This window comes from Protopterus annectens, chromosome 7.part0 (genome assembly GCF_019279795.1).
Source record: "Protopterus annectens isolate FY-2018-M chromosome 7.part0, PAN1.0, whole genome shotgun sequence".
In the NCBI taxonomy this organism is placed as follows: Eukaryota; Metazoa; Chordata; order Ceratodontiformes; family Protopteridae; genus Protopterus; species Protopterus annectens.
This window is the reverse complement of record NC_056739.1, coordinates 863296555-863316090: the sequence shown is the minus strand read 5'-3', so window position 1 is coordinate 863316090 and position 19536 is coordinate 863296555. Positions and strand designations below refer to the sequence as shown.

Here is a 19536-nt window from a genome sequence, read left to right as displayed (position 1 = left end):
ATATAATTTCTTGCAACCAACGGTTGTTCATAATTGCTAATCAGACTTCTAGGTGCAAGGAACAACATTCCCTGACTGCCTCCAGAGATGGACAGTTGGGCAACGCTTCAGGGATACTGCAAGGATTTCTCCGAAGGACTATTTTGAGATCCTTGCTTTAGCGGTCCCCCTCTGCCACGTGGGTGGTGTCTACCACTCAAATTATTCCCCCCTCTGCCCCCTTGGGGAAAAATCTCCCTGAGTGGCCTGGAAAGGACGCTTTGACTTTATGAACCACAACTTCTTTCCCCATGGTGGTTTCTGGAAAAAGACCTTTGCAAGGTAGAGAAGCAGATTCTGACAACAAACAGAGTCTTTCCATCCTTCTCACTGCAGGAGTGTGCGTCTCGTACTGTCGGTCCAAAGACAGAGGAGCCATCAAAGGGGGCATTGACAAATGAGGTCTTAAAAATTCCACAAAGTCACACAGCCGCATCTAGGCATGACGCCAAACAGCAATGCCGGAACCAGCTGCCCTAGAGGTATCCTCTACTGCATGAGAGATGAGCCACATGGATCCATTGGAAATGGACTGCAGAGTGGCCATATGGGAGGAGAAAGAGTTCCGCTCCTCTGCAGTCATGATCTTTGGGCGGGAGCTAGAGAGTTCCTTAAGCAAATCTCTCTGTAGCCTCATAAAGTGAGAAAGTTCAACACTCTGAGGGTGAAAGAAGTGTAAACTCTTTCCATATCTGTCTATAGCCCTATACTCTGTTAGGGGGATGGACAGTAGAACTTACCTGGGCAAGCTCTTTCCTGGTGGCCACTGCAACGACCATGGCATCTACTGGAATGACATTCGTCCAGTGGGCCCTATCCTGGGGGGGGGGGCACTAAGATTTTTGGCAGCTCTTTTAGGTATCGGCTCTGTAGCATTTAGTTCTTTCCATGCCCTTGCAGACACCAGGTCCACTGGGGAAGGGTCTGCAGGGGGGGGCAGCTAGGATGTAGATGGGCCGTTCCCAAAGGCCTCCGGGAACACTGATTCATCAGGATGGGGCTTGGGGCAGTCCAGCCACCTCTCTGATGAAGGATTTCTAAAATGTCTCCAAAGGAGATGTCAGGTGGAGATGTAGGGGACCCCTCCCCTTCACTGAAGTCAGTGTCTGTAGTGAGAGATTCCTCTGGGGAATCTAGGTGTCTCCTTTTTCACCTATTCTTCTGAGGAGCCTCCTTGGTGGGGTGTTCAGGGAGGAGTCGGAAGAAACCTGCGCTTCCACAATTGGAAGAGACTGGAGGCACTGAGGGGTCGGCTGTCCTGGTGGCAGATGTGAGGTCTCTGAATGAGAAGGGGGTGGATCTGCTACAGTAGAAGACTGGAATCTCCTAGGAGTGGAGAGGACCCTCTCCAACAACTCAATGGCTAAGGGACTCCAGGAGTCCCAAGGAAGCCTCACCTGCCATGAAGGATCAGGAACAGACCGTCACCGGTCACCAGCAGACCTCCACTCCGAGGGGGAAGTCAGTGCAGAGCTGTCAGACGCCAAGGCACCAATGGGAAGTGACAGCTCCATGAACTTCAAAGTCATCCCCCCCTGGAATCAACATCAAGGCTTTGGCTCCAAGATGCGCTTGGCCCTGATGCAGTCAGCACCAAGCGAGCCAAGGAAGTAGTCAGGTTTGAAGTTGAGATTACTACTAGACCCGACAAATTAGCTCCTGGGACCGATGGATCCAGGAGCTCCAAATCGGCAGACCAGATCAGAGAAGGAGATACTATTTTACAAGGGGAAGCTCTGCTTGCAGACCTTGTCAGGGAATGACCCCATCTAGATCTGTGTGCAGAGAAATTTCTGCATGAATCTGTCTACCTCATTCTCTGACAGGCTCCGGAGAGGACCTGATGGAAGAGGATATGCAGGAATGCCTGCAGTGAGGTCTGGAAGAGACATCCCGAGGGGGCGTATTCTACACCAAAGGCCCCGGCCCTGACAAGATGACAGGAGCACAAGGCGGAGGAGTCGGTGCAGAGGTCTGAGCTGATGGGCTCTGCTCAGACATTCTTGGGGCCTTTTTGGGAGGCTCCAAAGAGCTAAAGAGGAGCCTGGGGAGCATTTCTTTGGGTCCCTGGCCGCCTTAGATTTCTTGGTAGGGGGTTGAGCCCCTGAGACAGAATGGATAGCTGGGGAAGGAGGTGGAATAAGCCCTTTTAAGACCAGCTTATTCCTTCTATCTGCAATGGCTCGGGGAAGGAAAGCCTTGCAGACCGAACACACCACTTCAAGGTGTGCAGGCCCCAAACAAACACACTCCCTGTGAGCAACAGGGATCTTGTGCCCACAAGAAGTGCATTCTCAAAACCAACAGGTTTGTCGGATTTCTCCAACATAGTGAAAGAAAGGGAACAACAGGGAAAGAAGGGAGAGACAGAGAACACATGGCAAGAAAGGAACATATTAAAGAGCTTTTTTTTTACTAGTACAAAAGGCTAGAAAGAAGGGTAGGAAGGAAAGAAAAGAACAGGCCAAAGGCCAACTCATGTATCCACAAAACCAGAGAAAAATAAACCTAAATAGGAGCTCTAAATGGACCATGATGCTCTGCTGATGTGCAACAAACGAGATGCGGTATCTAGGAGGATTGAGGGATTATGGGTAGGGCAGGAGGAGCTCTAGTTCAGAAACTTTAGCTTGCTAATGGCGGAGTTGGTTTTGAATAGAGAACTGTAACCCACAGGTTTGATGAAGACTGAACAGACATATCTATAATGCAAAGCGGGAAGGGATGATGTTGAAACGGGGGAAGCTCAAGAAACAAGGAGAGACTGGGATTTTGAATGCAGGCCTTTAAAGGAAAACTCCACCTTCTCCTACAGTTTAACTCAATCTTTAGGTTTATTTTCTCCCTACAATATGGTCCCAGCATTGTGTAGGTACCAGAAACCTGCTTGTACTTTTTAAAACTTTTATTTCCTTGCATTGGAGGCAAAGGAAGGGAAATCCCACCTACTTTTTTTTAAATCAACTTCTCACATACTTTGCAGAGAAATTAGTCTCCACCTGCATGACATACCATAGACACAGTTAAATTAGTAGTTTACCCTGTCAGGTACTGCTGTCAATCTTAGATGGGCAATTAGTCCTGATGATGTTAGGAACACAGCAGCTGATATAAGAAAAGGCAGAAAACTGTGGAACTGTTTTCCACTGTTTTTATTGCAGAGGGGAGGAGAACTCAACACTCCCCTTTCATAGCAAAATAAAGCAATTAGATCAGATAGGGATTTAAAGGCAGTTGTCAACTCTTCTGACAAATTTTCATAAGCAGCAACACAGTACTGAAGAGCTAGGCTTTAAATGTTGGTTATTTATAATAGTTTAAAAAAGTCCAAAACATACATTGTGAAGCAGTAGGAAACACATTCAGTCAGCAAAACTATTCAGTCTAAGCTGTTTTATTCTTCCAACGTACAAAGACACAGATTGAGTGCTTTTATCCCCTAAACTGGGGACTTCATCAGAATTTAACTGCACTCCATAGTACAACCTTTAAATACTGTTAAAAATGAGTGATGTCATCACCCTTCACAATCCTTTAAAGATACAACTACCTTAATGCTCAAATGAAATGCACTACAAACACCTTTTAACACAAGAACATTTTAACAAACATCGTTTACAAAAAAAGAACTTTTCAAATTCCAAGACATTCATCAAATGTACACTTAATTGTTTAAATAAAAAAAAAATCAACCACATTTCATCCATTGACTTGCTTTAAAACATATGTATAACTGTGTAGTTGAACCACCACCCCATTTGCATTTCATTAGAGCATGAAGGTAGTTGTATCTTTAAAGGATTGTGAAGGGTGATGACATCCTCATTTTTAACCGTATTTAAAGGTTGTACTGAGTGCAGTTAAGATTCTGATGAAGTCCCCAGTTTAGGGGATGAAAGCGCTCAGTCTGTGTCTTTGTATGTTGGAAGAATAAAAACAGCTTGGACTGAAGAGTTTGGCTGACTGAAAGTGTTTCCTACTGCTTCAGTGTATGTTTGGGACTTTTTTTGTTACATTTTACACTGTGGTTACTTTTGCTTTTTTATTTGTGGTATTTATAATAGTTTATATCTTAAGATAACTTAAACGTAGTATCAAAATTTCTCTGACATTTAGAGAAAAGTCAGAAAATATTTTTTCTTGTAAAGTATCAATGCACTGACCATTTTCAAGACCCCCCCCCCAACACACACACAGGCCAGAACTGCAGAGAGTCTGTCACGTGGCAACCCTTTCAACTAGGTGCACTGACACTGTTCATAAAAAGGTCTTGCATGCTTTTCTGAGACATCCTTCCAGAGGGGGCTACATATTTGGTGCATGCAGATCCATTGTAAATTTTCCCACTGATTTTGAGTCAGTCCTTACAATGTTAGAGTGCATGAGCATTTTGTAATCCACAAAGGAAATCAGAAGTACGTAACTGTGTTTAAATTTGCACACTCACTTGTGTGCGCACGCACACACACAGGATATAAAAAGTGTACACACCTCTATTAAAATGCCAGGTTTTTGTGATATATAAAACAATGAGACCACAATATATCATTTCAAAACTTTTCCCACCTTTAATGTGACCTATAACCTGTACAATTCAATTGAAAAATAAATCTATTAGGGGAAAAAAATGCACAATACGCTGGCTGCATAAGTGTGCACACCCTTAAACTAATACTTTGTTGTGTGTGCACACCCTTAAACTAATACTTTGCTGAATCATCTTTTGATTCAATTACAACATTCAGTCTTCTTGGGTAGGAGTCTATCAGCATGGCACATCTTGACTCGGCAATATTTGCCCACTCTTCCTTGCAAAAGCTCTAAAAATCTGCGAGATTGCGAGGACATCTCTTGTGCACTGCCCTCTTCAGGTCATCCCACAGATTTTCTATTGGATGTAGGTCTGGGCTCTGGCTGGGCCATTCCAAAACTTTAATTTTCTTCTGGTGAAGCCATTCTTTTGTTGATTTGGATGTATGCTTGGTTAGCTCTGTTACAGGAGGTGTGTTTAGATGACAGTGCTTCACAGTCCTGCTATTCAATCTTGAACAGCATGCGAAAACAGCACCACTTCCTTATGTCTAGCATGAGTCATATAAAGAGGACTTGAAATGTATTCTGGAAAGAAGGAATGAAAGCAAGAAAACAAGATTATGCTACCAAGGCAGCCCCCATCATCCGCCATTTTGAAAGAAACACATGAAAATTGCAAAAGAAGCACTTGGAGTGATTTTGAGGCATTAAAATAGCTAAATAAACAAAGATACTATGAAAAAAATGTTTGAGTTCTAAGGTGAAGTTTTCCTTTAAGGAGAATAACTGTATAATCATACATATTATATCCATAAAGTAGCAGAACATATTCTAGGAACTAAGCCAACACAGGAATGGAGAAAAGGGATTCTGCTGATAGGGATGACTGCAATTAGGGATACAGACAATAGACAATAGACAAAAGGAGGCTGGAATTTACTGGGAGCAAATAACTAGACAGGGAAAGATGGTAGAATTGGAAGATGCCAAAAATTTATGGATTGCAGTTTAGAGATTGCCTTACGTAGGTTTGATATCAGAGTATAGACAAAGAGAAAGAAATAGGGTGGTTCTAAACAAAAGATCAGCACTGGTATAGTTTTTAGTAGAATCTAGAACAGACGCTGCCATTAAAAAATGAATAATTAGTAGAGCATACAAAATATTGTATGATAACTATAAGAATCAGAGGAGGTTAGAAAGGAATGGAAAAAGACTGAATGTCTCCCAAATATGCAACAAAATCTAGATGATTTAGTAGTTTTACTTGGAAATGTTTACATAGATATTTGTATACCTCAAGCAGACCCAGAGAATTTTTCCTCAGGTAAACAGCAAATGTTGGAGGTGTGACCAGGAAGAAAGAGGTAACTGGGAACATTTTCTGGGAGTACAGTGAGTTGGTGGAATTTAAGGATTCCCTGCGGGATGCACCGTCAGAGATGCTGGGCGGGCAGATTGATGTGATAAGGGAGATGATTTTTCTGAGCTAAAATACAGAACTGGAACTGCCTACACATGGGTAAGGCCATGCTGTATCTAATTATGGTGACTGTCAACAAAGCAATCAGTAGAACATGGAAATCAAAATCTAAACCAACTACATTAGAAGTAGCGAATATAGTAACAGAGATAAAAAACTGGAATTGTGATCTTCAGAAAAAGGTAGGAGCAAACTATGCAGGAAAAAATCGGAATTGTGGGAACAATACATACAGGAAAGGAATGAGATTCAAAAGAAGGCAGGACTTACATGAGCTATGTAATGTCTGAAAACGATTGGGTAGATCATAAGTGATTTAGAAGTTATGTACTCACCATAACGTTCCATCTGAGTAGGTGTATTCATTTGTCTGCAACCTGTGGGTTATGGATCCGATATCGGATCCGAACCAGCATGGTTTACCAGCTATGGATCCAAGCTCTCAGCTCCTCCCCTCACCCATAATGCCCTGCTCTACCCTCATGACCTCAGATCGAGTTTGCCAACAGCAAGAACACCCTGAAAAGGGTAACACATAATATGCAGGAAACTGAAAGGCCAGGGGGATAGGAGGGCGGGATGGTTGCAGACAAATGAATACACCGACTCAGATGGAACGTTATGGTGAGTACATAACTTCTAAAGCTGAAGTAGGAGATTCATTTTGCCGCAGCCTGTGGGACAGAGTCCCCAGCTACCTGAATCTTGGGCGCCATCATGGAAGGATATTCCGGAGCACCGCGAGCCAAATGATGCTCTACCCTAGATGCAAGATCCAACTTATAGTGGGAAATAAAAGTATGAGATGAAGCCCACGTGGCTGCTGCACAAATATCATCTAGAGGAATCCTAGCCTTAAAGGCTGCCGAGGTAGATACTGACCGGGTTGAATGGGCGTGTACACCCTCCGGTGTGGGCCTTCCTGAAGCTTGATAAGCCAATAAGATACACTGTGAAATCCAGCGAGACAGAGAAACTTTAGAAATTGGCTTGCCCAAATTAAATTTAGCAAAGGAAATAAACAACTGGTCGGATTGCCTATGACCAGCCGTTCTGTTTAGATAAAATCTAAGTTGCCTGTGAACATCTAAGGAGTGAAGCTTGTATTCACCTTTGTTTTCATATTTGGGAAAGAAAACAGGGAGGTTAATGGATTGATTAATGTTTGCTTCAGAAGCTACTTTAGGAAGAAAGGATGGGTTGGTCCTGAGGTAAACACGGTCCGGATGAAATACCAAGTAAGGAGGTTTAGCTGATAATGCTTGGAGCTCTGAAACTCTCCTGGCCGATGTAATGGCTACTAAAAAGGCTGTCTTGAAAGACAAGAATTTGAGATCCACCGTAGCCGCTGGTTCGAAGAGGGGGGGGGCGGTCAAGGCCTGGAGAACTAAGGAGAGGTCCCAAGGAGGAACCGCTTGTTTCACAGGGGGCCTGAGAAGGAAAGTACCTTTAAGGAAAATTTTACACAACTTGGCTGACATAAGTGGACTAGAGTCATGACCAATGTGATAATGAGAAATTGCCGCCAGTTGTACTTTGACTGTGGAACTGCTGGCACCATCGTTAAAAAGAGAGGTTAGAAAGTCAAGCACTAAAGGGAGAGGAACCGTGAAGGGATTCAGGCCTTGCCGCTCCGCCCACAAAGAAAACCGCTTCCACTTGCTGCGGTAGACTTTCCTAGTGGACGGTTTATGAGCTGCCACCAGGATAGCCTTAACAGGGGACGAAATACCGGGAGTCCTGATCAAGAGTGGAACTGGAGCAGCCAAGCGGTCAGCTTCAGGTTGTCCAGGTTCGGAGGAGATATGCAGGATGGGTGGGATATCAGATCCGGAATGGGATGTAGAATCCAAGGAGGATTCACCGAGTGAGACCTTAGAAAGGGGAACCAGATCTGTCGAGGCCAAAACGGAGCAATGAGAATCATTCTGCAACCCACCCGAGAGGCTTTCTGAAGAACTTGGAGCATCAGAGGCAAGGGTGGATAAGCGTACAGAAGACCGGGTGGCTAAGCATGCACCAGAGCGTCTCTTGGAGAACCTCCTGGAGGGGGTATCAAAGCGAAAAAACTGTCGCACTTGGTGTTTGAGGGAGAGGCAAAAAGATCGCATGAAGGAGTTCCCCACTGTGCGAATATGCGTTCCGCTACTTGAAAATTGAGAGACCACTCGTAAGGGGTCAGAATGGTGCGACTGAGCTTGTCCGCCAGGATGTTGGACTGACCCGGAATGTGCGTTGCTATTAGAAAGCGGTTGGTGGAGATTGCCCATTCCCAAACTCTCATGGCTTCTCGACAAAGGGGGTAAGACCTTGTTCCCCTTTGCTTGTTGATGTACCAGACAACCGACATGTTGTCCGACTGAATCGCAATTGTTCCCAAGGGAAGAAAGTCCTGAAGTGCTAGCAACGCTAAGAGCACTGCTCTCATCTCTAGAACGTTGATATGCAGAAAGGTCTCTGAATCGTTCCACGTGCCTTGGACGGTCCGGCCCGCAAAATGCCCCCCCCACCCGAGGCGGGAGGCGTCCGTGGTCACCGTGGCGAGAGGGGGAGAAGCACAAAATGGGCGGCCTCCGTGGAGATCCGGAGTGAATCCACCACAGGAGGGACCGCTTGCAAGCCTTGCTGATCGCAATGGGGTGATGCATAGGAGAGCAAGGTATGACCATTGTACTAAGAGAGTCCACTGGAGGATGCGCATATTGAGCCTGGCAAGAGGAAGAAGTGCTATAGCAGACGCCATGGACCCTAGAGCCCTCAGGACCAACTCCGCCGGAACAGAACTTGAGTGGAGAATGGCCCGCACCTGGAGCTGCAGATTTTGAACTCTGTCCGCAGTGAGGAAGGCTTTTAAACTCCTTGTGTCTAACCTGGCCCCTATAAAATCTAAGAGCTGTGTGGGTGCCAGGTTGGATTTCTTCGTATTTATTGTAATGCCCAGAAAGGGAGCAAGATGGAGAAAGGAGTCTCGCGCCAATAGTAGTAGATGCCTTGTTGGGGCGGTAAGAAGCCAGTCGTCCAGGTAGGGGAAGACCTGTACCCCCTGAAGCCTCAGGTGGGCCGCTACCACTGCTAATACTTTGGTGAACACCCTGGGGGCTGTGGTGAGACCAAAGGGAAGGACCCGGAACTGGTAGTGACTGGCTCCCAGCCGGAAGCGGAGGAACCTCCTGGAGCGCCTGTCCATCAGGATGTGGTAGTATGCATCTTTGAGGTCTATAGAGCACATCAAGTGATTTTATCCCAGAAGGGGGAGAACAGATTGCAGAGTGACCATTCGGAATTTTTCCTTGGGGACTGCCAGGTTCGAGAGAGAAAGGTCTAGAATTGGTCTTAGTTCCCCCGTCTTTTTTGGCACTAAAAAGAACCTGGAGTAGAACCCTGATCCGATCTGGTCTGGGGGGACGGGTTGGATGGCTCTTTTCTTTAGCAGATGGCCAATTTCTGCCAAAGCGGCCTCCCGTTGACCGGGTGGAACGTCTGGGAGGGACTTCAACTTTGGTAAGTGAAGAAAAGGGATGCGGTATCCTCTGGATATGATTTGGAGAACCCAGCGGTCTGATGTTATGGACTCCCATGCCGCTAGGTGCCCCGAACGTCCCCCGACTGCCTCCAGAGTGGAGCAGCCAGGCAACCCCTCAGGGTTGCTGTGCGGGCCGTTCAGAGAAAGGTTCTCTGGACCCGAAGTTCCTGGGAGCCCCTCTGCCTCTAGGGCGGCGTCCTCCCTGTCCTCCTCTGCCACGGAAGGACTGGTTGTCCGTAGCAGGCTGGGATTGCTGCGACTTCGAACCACATCTTCTTCTGACCCTTTTGGTTCCTAGAGTAGGGCCTCTGGGGTGCAGAGAAGCGGATTCCGACGGCAGACAGCGTCTTCCAGTCCTTCTCGCTCTGGGTCAAAGTGTCGCGAACGGTTTTGCCAAAGAGGGCAGAACCATCAAAGGCGTTCGCAACGACGCTTTGAAGAGCTCAGAAAATCGCAGTGATGGAGCCAGGCCTGGCGTCTAGTGACTAGGCCTGCCCTGTGGCTCTAGCGGCCTTCCGTAGCATGGGAGAGTAGCCGCATAGAGGTATTAGTAACTGATCTAAGAGTGGCCATGCGGGTGGAGTGCAGCATCTTGTCCTCCTCCGACATGGACTCTGGGGAGATGCAGCGTATTCTTTAATGAGATCTCGCTGCATCCTAATGACGTGTGCCAGGTAGTTCAGCCCTTAGAAGGTCGCTGAACTAAACATCCGCTTCCCAAGCGGTCCATCATCGAGACTCCTTGCTCGGGATGGACTGAGGGACTCTCCTGAGCAAGTTCCCTCTTGGTGGCCGCCCGTCAACATGGCATCTACCGGAGGCCCCTTACTCCAATGGGCACGGTCGGACGGTGGGCTGAGGATCCTATCGGGCCTCTTAGGGATTGGCTCCACGGTGTCCGGTTCCTTCCACGCCCTGGTGGTAATGAGGTCCACCAGGGGTCGGCAGGAGGGACACCCAAGAGGTAGACGGGCCCGCTTCAAATGCCTCCAAGAACACGGACTCGTCCGAGGAAGACTTGGGGCAGACCACCCCCTTTACGGGGCACTTCCATGATGTCCCCAAAAGAGACATCTTCGGTGGGTGACTGTGGGGAGCCATCCCCTTCCACCAAGTCCGTGTCTTCCGTGAGAGACTCGGGAGTCAATGTGCCTCCTTTGCACGTATGCTTGCGAGGAACATCCTCTGGGGGCTGTCAGAGGACTCCGCAAGCAGCAACCTGTTCCAGTGGAGCAGCTTGGGGCAAAGAAGCGGGCTGTCCCAAGGGCCGGATGGTGGAAGCCTGACCCAGTGCAGAGGGAGCGGGCGGAGCGAAACAAGTGCCGGGGTCCGGAGACCCTCAACAGGGCCCTCTCCACTAATCAAGCGCGAAGGAGCCGACCTCGACCAAAGGATCTGACAATCGGCTCCCCTCGGATCCAAAGAGTGGATCGGAGCCGGCGCGGCACTCGGATCCGAAGGGACAGTGCGCTCCGACACAGACGGCGCGAAGGAGCACTGATCCCCGGATCCAGGCTCGGATCCAGGCTCCGAGAGGTCGGATCCGATGCACTCGAGGGCAGGGTCGGATCCGAAGTACAAAGTACTATTGGCGCCGACCCACCCCTGGCTCCGAAGCTGCTCGGCTCCAGCTGCTCCGAGCCCGGGTAGCGGGTCGGAGAAGGAGCAATCGGTTTGAAAAAGGGTGTTGAGCTCCCCCCCAGAGGGGGGGGGGGGGAGGCAAGAGCACTCCCATCTGCATCTGGGCCTGGATGAACCTTCTCATTATCCGGTCCAGATCAGCATCCGAAAGGCTATACGTAGATCTCGACGAGGCTACCGAGGTAGGCCTGGAGTGCCTCCTCGATAGCCTCAACGGAGATCGGGTCTCCTCCTCCTCAGGTCCCGGTGAAAAACACACTGGAGACCGGAGCCGAGAAGGAGGAGACCGAGCAGACAATGGAGCCGACAACGGAGCCGGGGGAGAAGCCCGCTTGGCTGGCGGGGCCGAAACAGAGGTCTCGGCCCGCCGCTTATGGTGCTTCTCCCTCTGGTCCCTTTTCTTAGCATCCCTCTCCTCCGAACCAGAAACGGGAGGTTGAGTCCCAGGAGGAGGAGGGGGAGCCGCAGAAGGAAAGTACAGTTGTGTACACCTACCATAAATGTAGATGTTCGAGTGTCTTCACTGTTGCAGTCATAACTGTGGGGTGCTCCTGCCGGCAGGCAGCCCGAGGTCAGCCAGAATCCCAAAGTCTGGGTCCGGCGTCGGCCGTATAAGCTAGTATCCTGACGTCAGTACGCCTTGGTACATAGCCCTCAGCCGACGCCATCTTCTCCAGCCTTTCTTGCCCCAGATGTCAGAAGTCCCCAACAAATCAAAAATGAATCCAACAAGGAAACACAAATACACCACAAATAAGAGAAAAAGAGGGGATAGGAGGGAGGGAAACCCGACTGCAACAGTGAAGACACTCGAACATCTACATTTATGGTAGGTGTACACAACTGTACTATGTTCTTCGTGTTTCACTGTTGCAGTCATAACTGTAGGGTGGAATCCCAAAGCAGTGTAGAGGGGGAGGAGGCTTTAGATAGAAGAAGGGGAGGCAAGAATACCCTGCAAGACAGCAGAGGCAAAGCCTGCCCTAGACTTAGAAAACAAGGGGAGATTGTAGTGCTTGGAAAAAGTATGCACAGAACTCCAAGTGGCAGCTTCCAAGATATCCTTGGTAGGGACTCCTCTGAGGAAAGCCGTAGAAGTAGCAGCTTCTCTAGTAGAATGACTTCTAATGGTCCCTGGAAACTGTTTCCCATGATGAGTGTAACAAAATCTGATTCCATAAGCAATCCACTTGGAAATAGTTTGTTTAGAAATAGGTTTTCCAAGAGAACTGGAGGCAAAGGAAACAAACAATTGGTTAGACTTTCTGAAATCTTTAGTCTTGTCCAAGTAAAATCGTAACTGTCTGTGCACATCCAATGAATGCAAAATCCTTTCCCCTTTATTTTGAGGATTTGGAAAGAAAGTAGGAAGGTGAATTGTCTGATTTAAAGCCACTTTCGAAATCACCTTAGGCATGAAAGTAGGATTGGTCCTCAAAGATACTCTGTCCTGATGGAAAATAAGGTATGGTTCCACAGCCATGAGAGCTTGCAACTCTGAGACCCTTCTGGCAGAGGTCAATGCTAGCAAAGAACAGTCTTCCAGGATAGAAACTTAATATCTGAAGATGCAGCAGGCTCAAAAGGAGGCAAAGTAAGTTTTTCTAAAACATAATTAAGATCCCAGTCAGGGACAGGAGGAGTCCTAGGAGGCCATAAATTTTAGCCCCTCTCAAGAACTGCTTCACCAAAGGATGTGAAAAACAGGAGGATCAGAACTGTAATGCTTGAGATAGCCGAAGCATGTATCTTAATGGAAGAAAAGGAAAGTCCTTTAGATAAAAGTTCCGAAAGGTAAAGCAAAATAGAGGAGAGATCAGGAACCTGAGGATCAGAGCCTCGGTCCTGCATCCAAATAGAAAACCTCTTCCATTTAGAGGCATAGGATTTCCTAGTGCTAGGCCGTCTAGCTTCCAAAAGAACATCCAAAACTTGTTTGGGAAGACTAGAGGAGATCAAATTCCTTTGAAGAGCCAAGCTGCCAGGCAAAGGGTCTTGAGATTGGAATGTAGTAACTGACCCTGATGCTGGGACAGAAGTGAAGGGTTCAGTGGGATAATCCAAGGAGGCCCCGAGAACAGGAGCTTTAAGGTTGGATACCAAAACTGTCGAGGCCAATGTGGAGCAATCAAGATGAGGAACTTTGGCTTGTCCTGTTTTATCTTCAGTAGTACCCGAGGCAGTAGAGGAAGAGGAGGGAAGGCATATGCTGAAAGGCTTCTCCAGCTGAAGGACAGGGCATCCACTCTCCATGCTGTTTTGTGGAAGGACCTGGTGCAAAAGCGAGGCAGCTGATGATTGAGATGGGATGCAAACAGATCTATCTGGGGACATCCCCAAACTGCAGTAATCCTTTTGAACAAGTTGGTGTCTAGCATCCATTCGTGAGGATATGAAATGTTTCTGCTCAGGCTGTCTGCTAAGAGATTGTTTCCCTGGAATGAATTGAGCCTGGAGATGCAGATTCAAATTGAGAGCTGTGTCCCATAAACCCATAACTAGTCTGCAAAGGGGGTATGAATGAGAACCCCCCTGTTTGTTGATGTACCACATGACTGTGGTGTTGTCTGTGCGAATTAGCAGAGGCCCTGGTTGTAAAAGGTTTTTGAAGGCTAAAAGGGCATTTTGTACTGCCAACATTTCCTTCAGATTGATGTGCCAGTGAAGATGGTCCTTTGTCCAGGTTCCCTGCTGGTAATTGTCTAGAAAGTGTGCTCCCCAAGCATAATCCGAGGCGTCCGTGGTTAGGATTTGAGTAGGTTGGGGGAGACGAAAAGGTTTTCCTTCGTTTAAAGTGCAAGCCCTGGACCACCAGAGGAACTCCTTCTGGAGGCAGGGGATCAGAGGAATCAGAATATCCAGATCGTGGTAATGCTGTGACCATACACTTTTCAGATACCATTGAAGCTTTCTCATGTGAAGCCTTGCGTTTGGAATCAATAGAATGCAGGAAGCCATGTAGCCCAGAGCCTGCAGGAATTTCCTTGCAGTGAGCTGAGATAGAGTTGCCAAGGTGTTGAAAGTAGAAGCCAGCTGAGTTTGTTTTTCTTGAGTGAGGTAGGCCCTTTGTAAGGTTGTATTTAAGAGGGCTCCCAAGAATACCATTTGTTGAGAAGGGATCAAATGTGACTTTTTTATGTTCACTGAGAATCCCAGTAGTAGGAGAAGACGTTGAACAAAGTCCAGATGTTGAAGCAGAAGATCTTTGCTGTCTGCCTGAATAAGGCAGTCGTCCAAATAGGGGTAAATCTGGATCCCCTGAAGTCTGCAGTAAGCCACTACTGGTGCCAGGCACTTGGTGAAAACTCTGGGCAGTAGATAAACCAAAGGGCAGAACAGAGAATTGAAAGTGCCTCGAACCTGCCTTGAACCTGAGGAATTTCCTGCGTTCTTGTCTGATAGGGATATGCAAATAGGCTTCCTTTAAGTCCAATGTCACCATCCAGGCGTCCTGAGAGAGCATTGGAATTAGCTGTTGTAGAGTAAGCATCTTGAACTTTGGAATTTCCAAAAGGTGTTTAACACAGAAAGGTCCAGAATAGGTCTCCATGAGTTTTGTTTTCTGGGAACCAGAAACAGCCTTGAATAAAACCCTTTTCCCATTTCCGAGAGTGGAACAGGCTCTATGGCTCTCATGGCCAGAAGAGCATCCACTTGAGTTAAGGCCTCTGACCATTGAAGTTTTGGCAGATCTGGCCAACCGTGAGTCCTTGGCAAAGTGTGAAAGTGGAACTTGTAACCTTTTAAAATCACGTCAATACCCATCTGTCCTGGGTAATATGAGTCCAATTTCTGTAAAAGAGACAGTTTTCCTCCGAGAGGCGTCCAGGTGAAGGGTCCTGAAGCCCAACCGAGAGAGTCATTGAGTTTGCTTTCTTTGAGATTGGGATCTGTCTTCTCCCCTTCTAGGTGAAGAAGCAGTCCATTGTCTAGATCTGTAAGAGGTCTGGCCTTGACCACGACCTCTGGGCGTCTATATCTTCCCCTTTGAGGCCTGTCAGGCGTGGGAAAGGACCAATTTTAGAGGGCCAATTCCTGGAAAATCTAGGAGGCTGAACTTGCAAGAAATCTTTACAGTCTGCATGGATTTTGCCTTTTCTTCCATCTTTTTAATAACTTCCTCAGCCTTAGAACCAAAAAGAACATCTTGTTGAACAGGGGCATCTAATAACTTAGCCTTAACCTGTTCAGGTAAACTTTGTTCACGAAGCCAGGCATGTCTCCTGATCACAGTACCAGAGGCAGCAGCCCTGCAAGAAGCATCCAAAGCATCAAAACCACAATGTAAGCTATGCTTGTTAACCTGTTCAGTAGCATGCAAAACATCCTGAAGTTCCTTATCCTCTGCACAAGAAGGATGGGAAGCAAGCTTTTGCTTTAAAACAGACAAAAGAAATTGCTGATATTTAAACATATGAAACTGGCAATTTAAAGCCCTTACAGACAGGGTAGCAGAAGTATATACCTTTTACCCCACCTGTCTAAAGCAGAATCCTTCTCAGAGGGAATAGGATTTTTAGAAGTAGCAACCTTAGCAGCCTTAGAGCCCTGAGAAATAGTTTCAGGATCTGCAGAAGGGTTTTTAAATAAAAATAAATGAGAGTCAGGAACCCTATAAAATCTATCAGGCTTAGAAGGAGCAGGAGGCATGGAATCAGGATTCAAATTAGCCTCAGAAAAAGCATCATCTACAATGTCCAAGACAGGAGGGATAGCTAAAGGCCTATGCTGAGGAAGAAGAAGAAATTCTCTAAGCCTCTTTTTGGAAGCAGAATATTCCTGTCCTTCCCAATGAAAATGTTCCCTCATCTCATCCTCAGGTGGAGAGGCCGAGGGCAAAGAATCCTCAGCATCCGAATCCTCATAAGGGGGAAAGGAATAGTCCTGATCAGAGGAAGAAACAGAAGATACAGAAGCCTGGTCAGAGGAATCCAGAGTAACATCCTGTCGAGGCCTTTTCTCAGGAGGGGGGTGAGAACCCCTAATCATTGTAAGCAAATCTTCAGCCATCCTCAATAATTGTTTTTGTGTCTTGGGAGTGGATTCAGAAGCAGCTTGAGCTGAAACTTTAGACTTAGTAGGAGTCTTTGTCTTTGCCTTTGCCTTTGAAATAGTAATATGAGTAGGCCTGAAAACCCCCTCAGAAGCCGGTACCTGCACAGCGGTTCCGGACCCATCTGAAGGAGTGACGTCCGAAGGTCCTGCAGCAGTTAAAATATTGGGCCTTGATGGCTCCCCATGGGAGTCCGTATCGGCCATCGGTTCAGAAGTGGCGGACGACAGGGGCTGCAAAAGCGCCTCACTGACGACAGCCGAACCGGATGCTGGCTCCAGCTGCAACGAGTCCTGTTTGGACCTCGGAGGCCTGTCTTTGTCTTTGTGCTTCTTTTGAACTCCGGTAGTGTCTGACGACATTCTGTAATTGAAGCATCTGCCAAAATAATTTAAAGCCCAATCGTACCTGCGCTTGATAGTACGAGAGTTGAACCTGGCACAGAACCGACAACAAGAAACGTCGTGGTCAGGGCCTAAGCAAGGTAGACAGTAAGAGTGGAAATCTTTATGAGGTATTTGTTTCCCACACGCTATACAATTATTAACTTTTTCTGACATCGGAGGAACAAGAAAAAGATTCCCCAACGGGGTACTTAGCTTTGAGAAGAGAAGTAAGAACTTCGGACCGACAACAACCAAATATGCTGTTCGAAAATCGCCAACCAACGTTTTGCGAGCTGCTTTCCACCGCACGGCAAGAAAGACTGGAGAAGATGGCGTCGGCTGAGGGCTATGTACCAAGGCGTACTGACGTCAGGATACTAGCTTATACGGCCGACGCCGGACCCAGACTTTGGGATTCTGGCCGACCTCGGGCTGCCTGCCGGCAGGAGCACCCCACAGTTATGACTGCAACAGTGAAACACGAAGAACATTAACCGTGGGTACGGTTACTCCCGAAGGAGCGGAGGTCGGAGCAGAGTCCGGCGGTAAAAGGCCCGCCAAAACAAGCTTGGACCTCCGCTCCTTCAATGCCCTGGGGTTGAACCCTGCACAAATGGAACATCCAGATGTGAGGTGTTCAACCCCCAGGCATCTAACACCGAGTGTGGCCATCAGCTGGGGAAAGCTTATGGCCACACTCGAGCATTTAGAAAAATAGACTTGGGTTGCTCAGACATCCCAATCTACAACAGTAGTTACTATAACTAAAAAGTAACTAAAGAAACACAAAATCACTCACAGGCCCAACACACACACACTATGCTAACAGCGAGGGGAGGGATATAACTTTTAGATTAAACTCTAAAAAAAGTAAATATACCAAAGGGGAAACCTACACTTTCACACAAATAACCAAAAAAAAATCTTAAATTTTACAATTTAAATACTGAAAACTAGCACTTAGCTTGAGAAACAATCCGGTCACCATGCGCGGCAAACGAGATCTGAGGTCATGAGGGTAGAGCAGGGCATTATGGGTGAGGGGAGGAGCTGAGAGCTTGGATCCATAGCTGGTAAACCATGCCGGTTCGGATCCGATATCGGATCCATAACCCACAGGTTGCAGACAAATGAATCTCCTACTTCAGATGTATATGTTTGCAACTGGGAGTGTGTCAGCATGGTTTGTGATGTAAAATGCTTGCAACTAGGATTGTGTCAGTGTGGTTTGTTTTAATTTATACAAATGTATGTATGCTTATGTTGTAAGTGATGGTTTAACAAAAATGTTTGTTTAAAAAGAAAGGGGCAGGAATTGAATAATTTATGTAATGTTGCTTAGGTTATATGATATATATCAATATATATGAAGCATAATGTTTGTTAGTTTTAACTTAATATAGTCTGACTAATTTTATATAAATGTCTCTCTGTCACAAGTGCTAATTCAATAAAAGTGTTTAAAAAACAGCAACATTTTAACAAAAACATTTTTATTCTCATTATTATCACAAATTACAGAATTAGATTGAAAAGTACATTTTGATTTAGTAAATTATATAACAGCATAAAGTATGGAAATGTATATTCCAGAGAATCTTATAGATCCTCCCTCTGAACAGGCAGTTAAGTCGTCCTTCCAGTATGAAATCTGAAAAGTTTATTATAACTAGTGCATTAAGTTAATACAGGCTCATCTTCATTCAGAATGTAGTAGAGTGCAGCTGAAGACCAGGACAGAATGCCAGCTCAGAAGCCTGTTTCCATTTCTTGTTCTTCCACATCTGGCTCAGGTGGACATAGCTCTTCCAAAGCAATCTCTAAAATAATTCCCAAGAGATATCAAAATGTTAATACTCCATATAAAATGGCAACAAAAAAATTCCTTTAAAAATATTCCAGTTTCAGGAAAAGCATTAAGAGCTAAGGAATGGAATGAAATGCAAGCCATGTAACATTAAATCAGTAAACTGAACACTGAGAAATGTGCTTAATGACAGTTTTTCTTCAGAATTAATGAAGTTTTGAATACAGAGTCAGATTTATAGCCTAGTATTAGCCTGCATGGTACAAGATGATTGTACAGAGTTATTACATTTACTGATTTTTAAGTTTGCCCCACAATGTATTACTCTACATATTCATTGCTATTTACACATATAGCTGGCTATAGACACAGGCACATGCAGACAGGGATCCCTGCACTTCACTGACATCTGTAATAATGAAAAGCATAACACCAAAACTGAAAATAATTCAAGCACAAAACCCAGAAAAACAAATTTGAATTTTAATCTGCCTCTGAGTGAGAGTAAGAAGATGGGATATGGAATTGCAGCCGACCTACAACAGTGCAAGAGAGTTTGTCCCATGCAAAAAACATGGATTTTGTTGTTTGTGACAGTGACAGCTGCAACAGTGTACCAGCTTTGTGCGTCATGTTTGTGATTGTTCAGTGTTCCATTCAATATACTCAGCTTGAATTTTTTTTCAGTGCATTTTATTGTAGGTACTTTCAGATTTAGCCTTTTTTCTTTTAAGTATTGTGGAACTCAGTGAAATGGGTTCAGTCTTGTAAGGGGGGGGGGGGGGAGTCATATCTATAGGTGTGTGAAATTTTAAATATGCATGTTATTTGTATACACACACACAAATGTATTATACACAAACACACAAGTCTCAGAGCTGACCCGTGCTACCACACTACGGAAAGTGGATATGCAACATGGGATGCATGTGTATGCATCCACACAGATGTTTCCACAATAATGACTGCCTGCACATGATATTGGTTAACAATGAAAATGACGAAGCACAGACGTCTAACAGGAACAGTCAAGCAGCATTTCAACCACTGAAAATACAGAAAACAAAAGTT

General features: G+C 46.2%; 1 protein-coding gene across 2 annotated transcripts in view; it reads right to left on the bottom strand.

Annotated features, from left to right (window-relative positions):
* Positions 1 to 18134: 18134 nt before the first annotated feature.
* LOC122806743 (ATR interacting protein) overlaps positions 18135 to 19536 on the bottom strand; it is a 1230392-nt gene continuing 1228990 nt past the window's right edge. For both annotated transcript variants that reach the window (XM_044077416.1, XM_044077417.1), the window contains exon 14: positions 18135 to 18478. In XM_044077416.1, the coding sequence (XP_043933351.1) occupies positions 18408 to 18478 (71 nt within the window). In that variant the 3' untranslated portion in view covers positions 18135 to 18407. The remainder of the gene's footprint in view (positions 18479 to 19536) is intronic.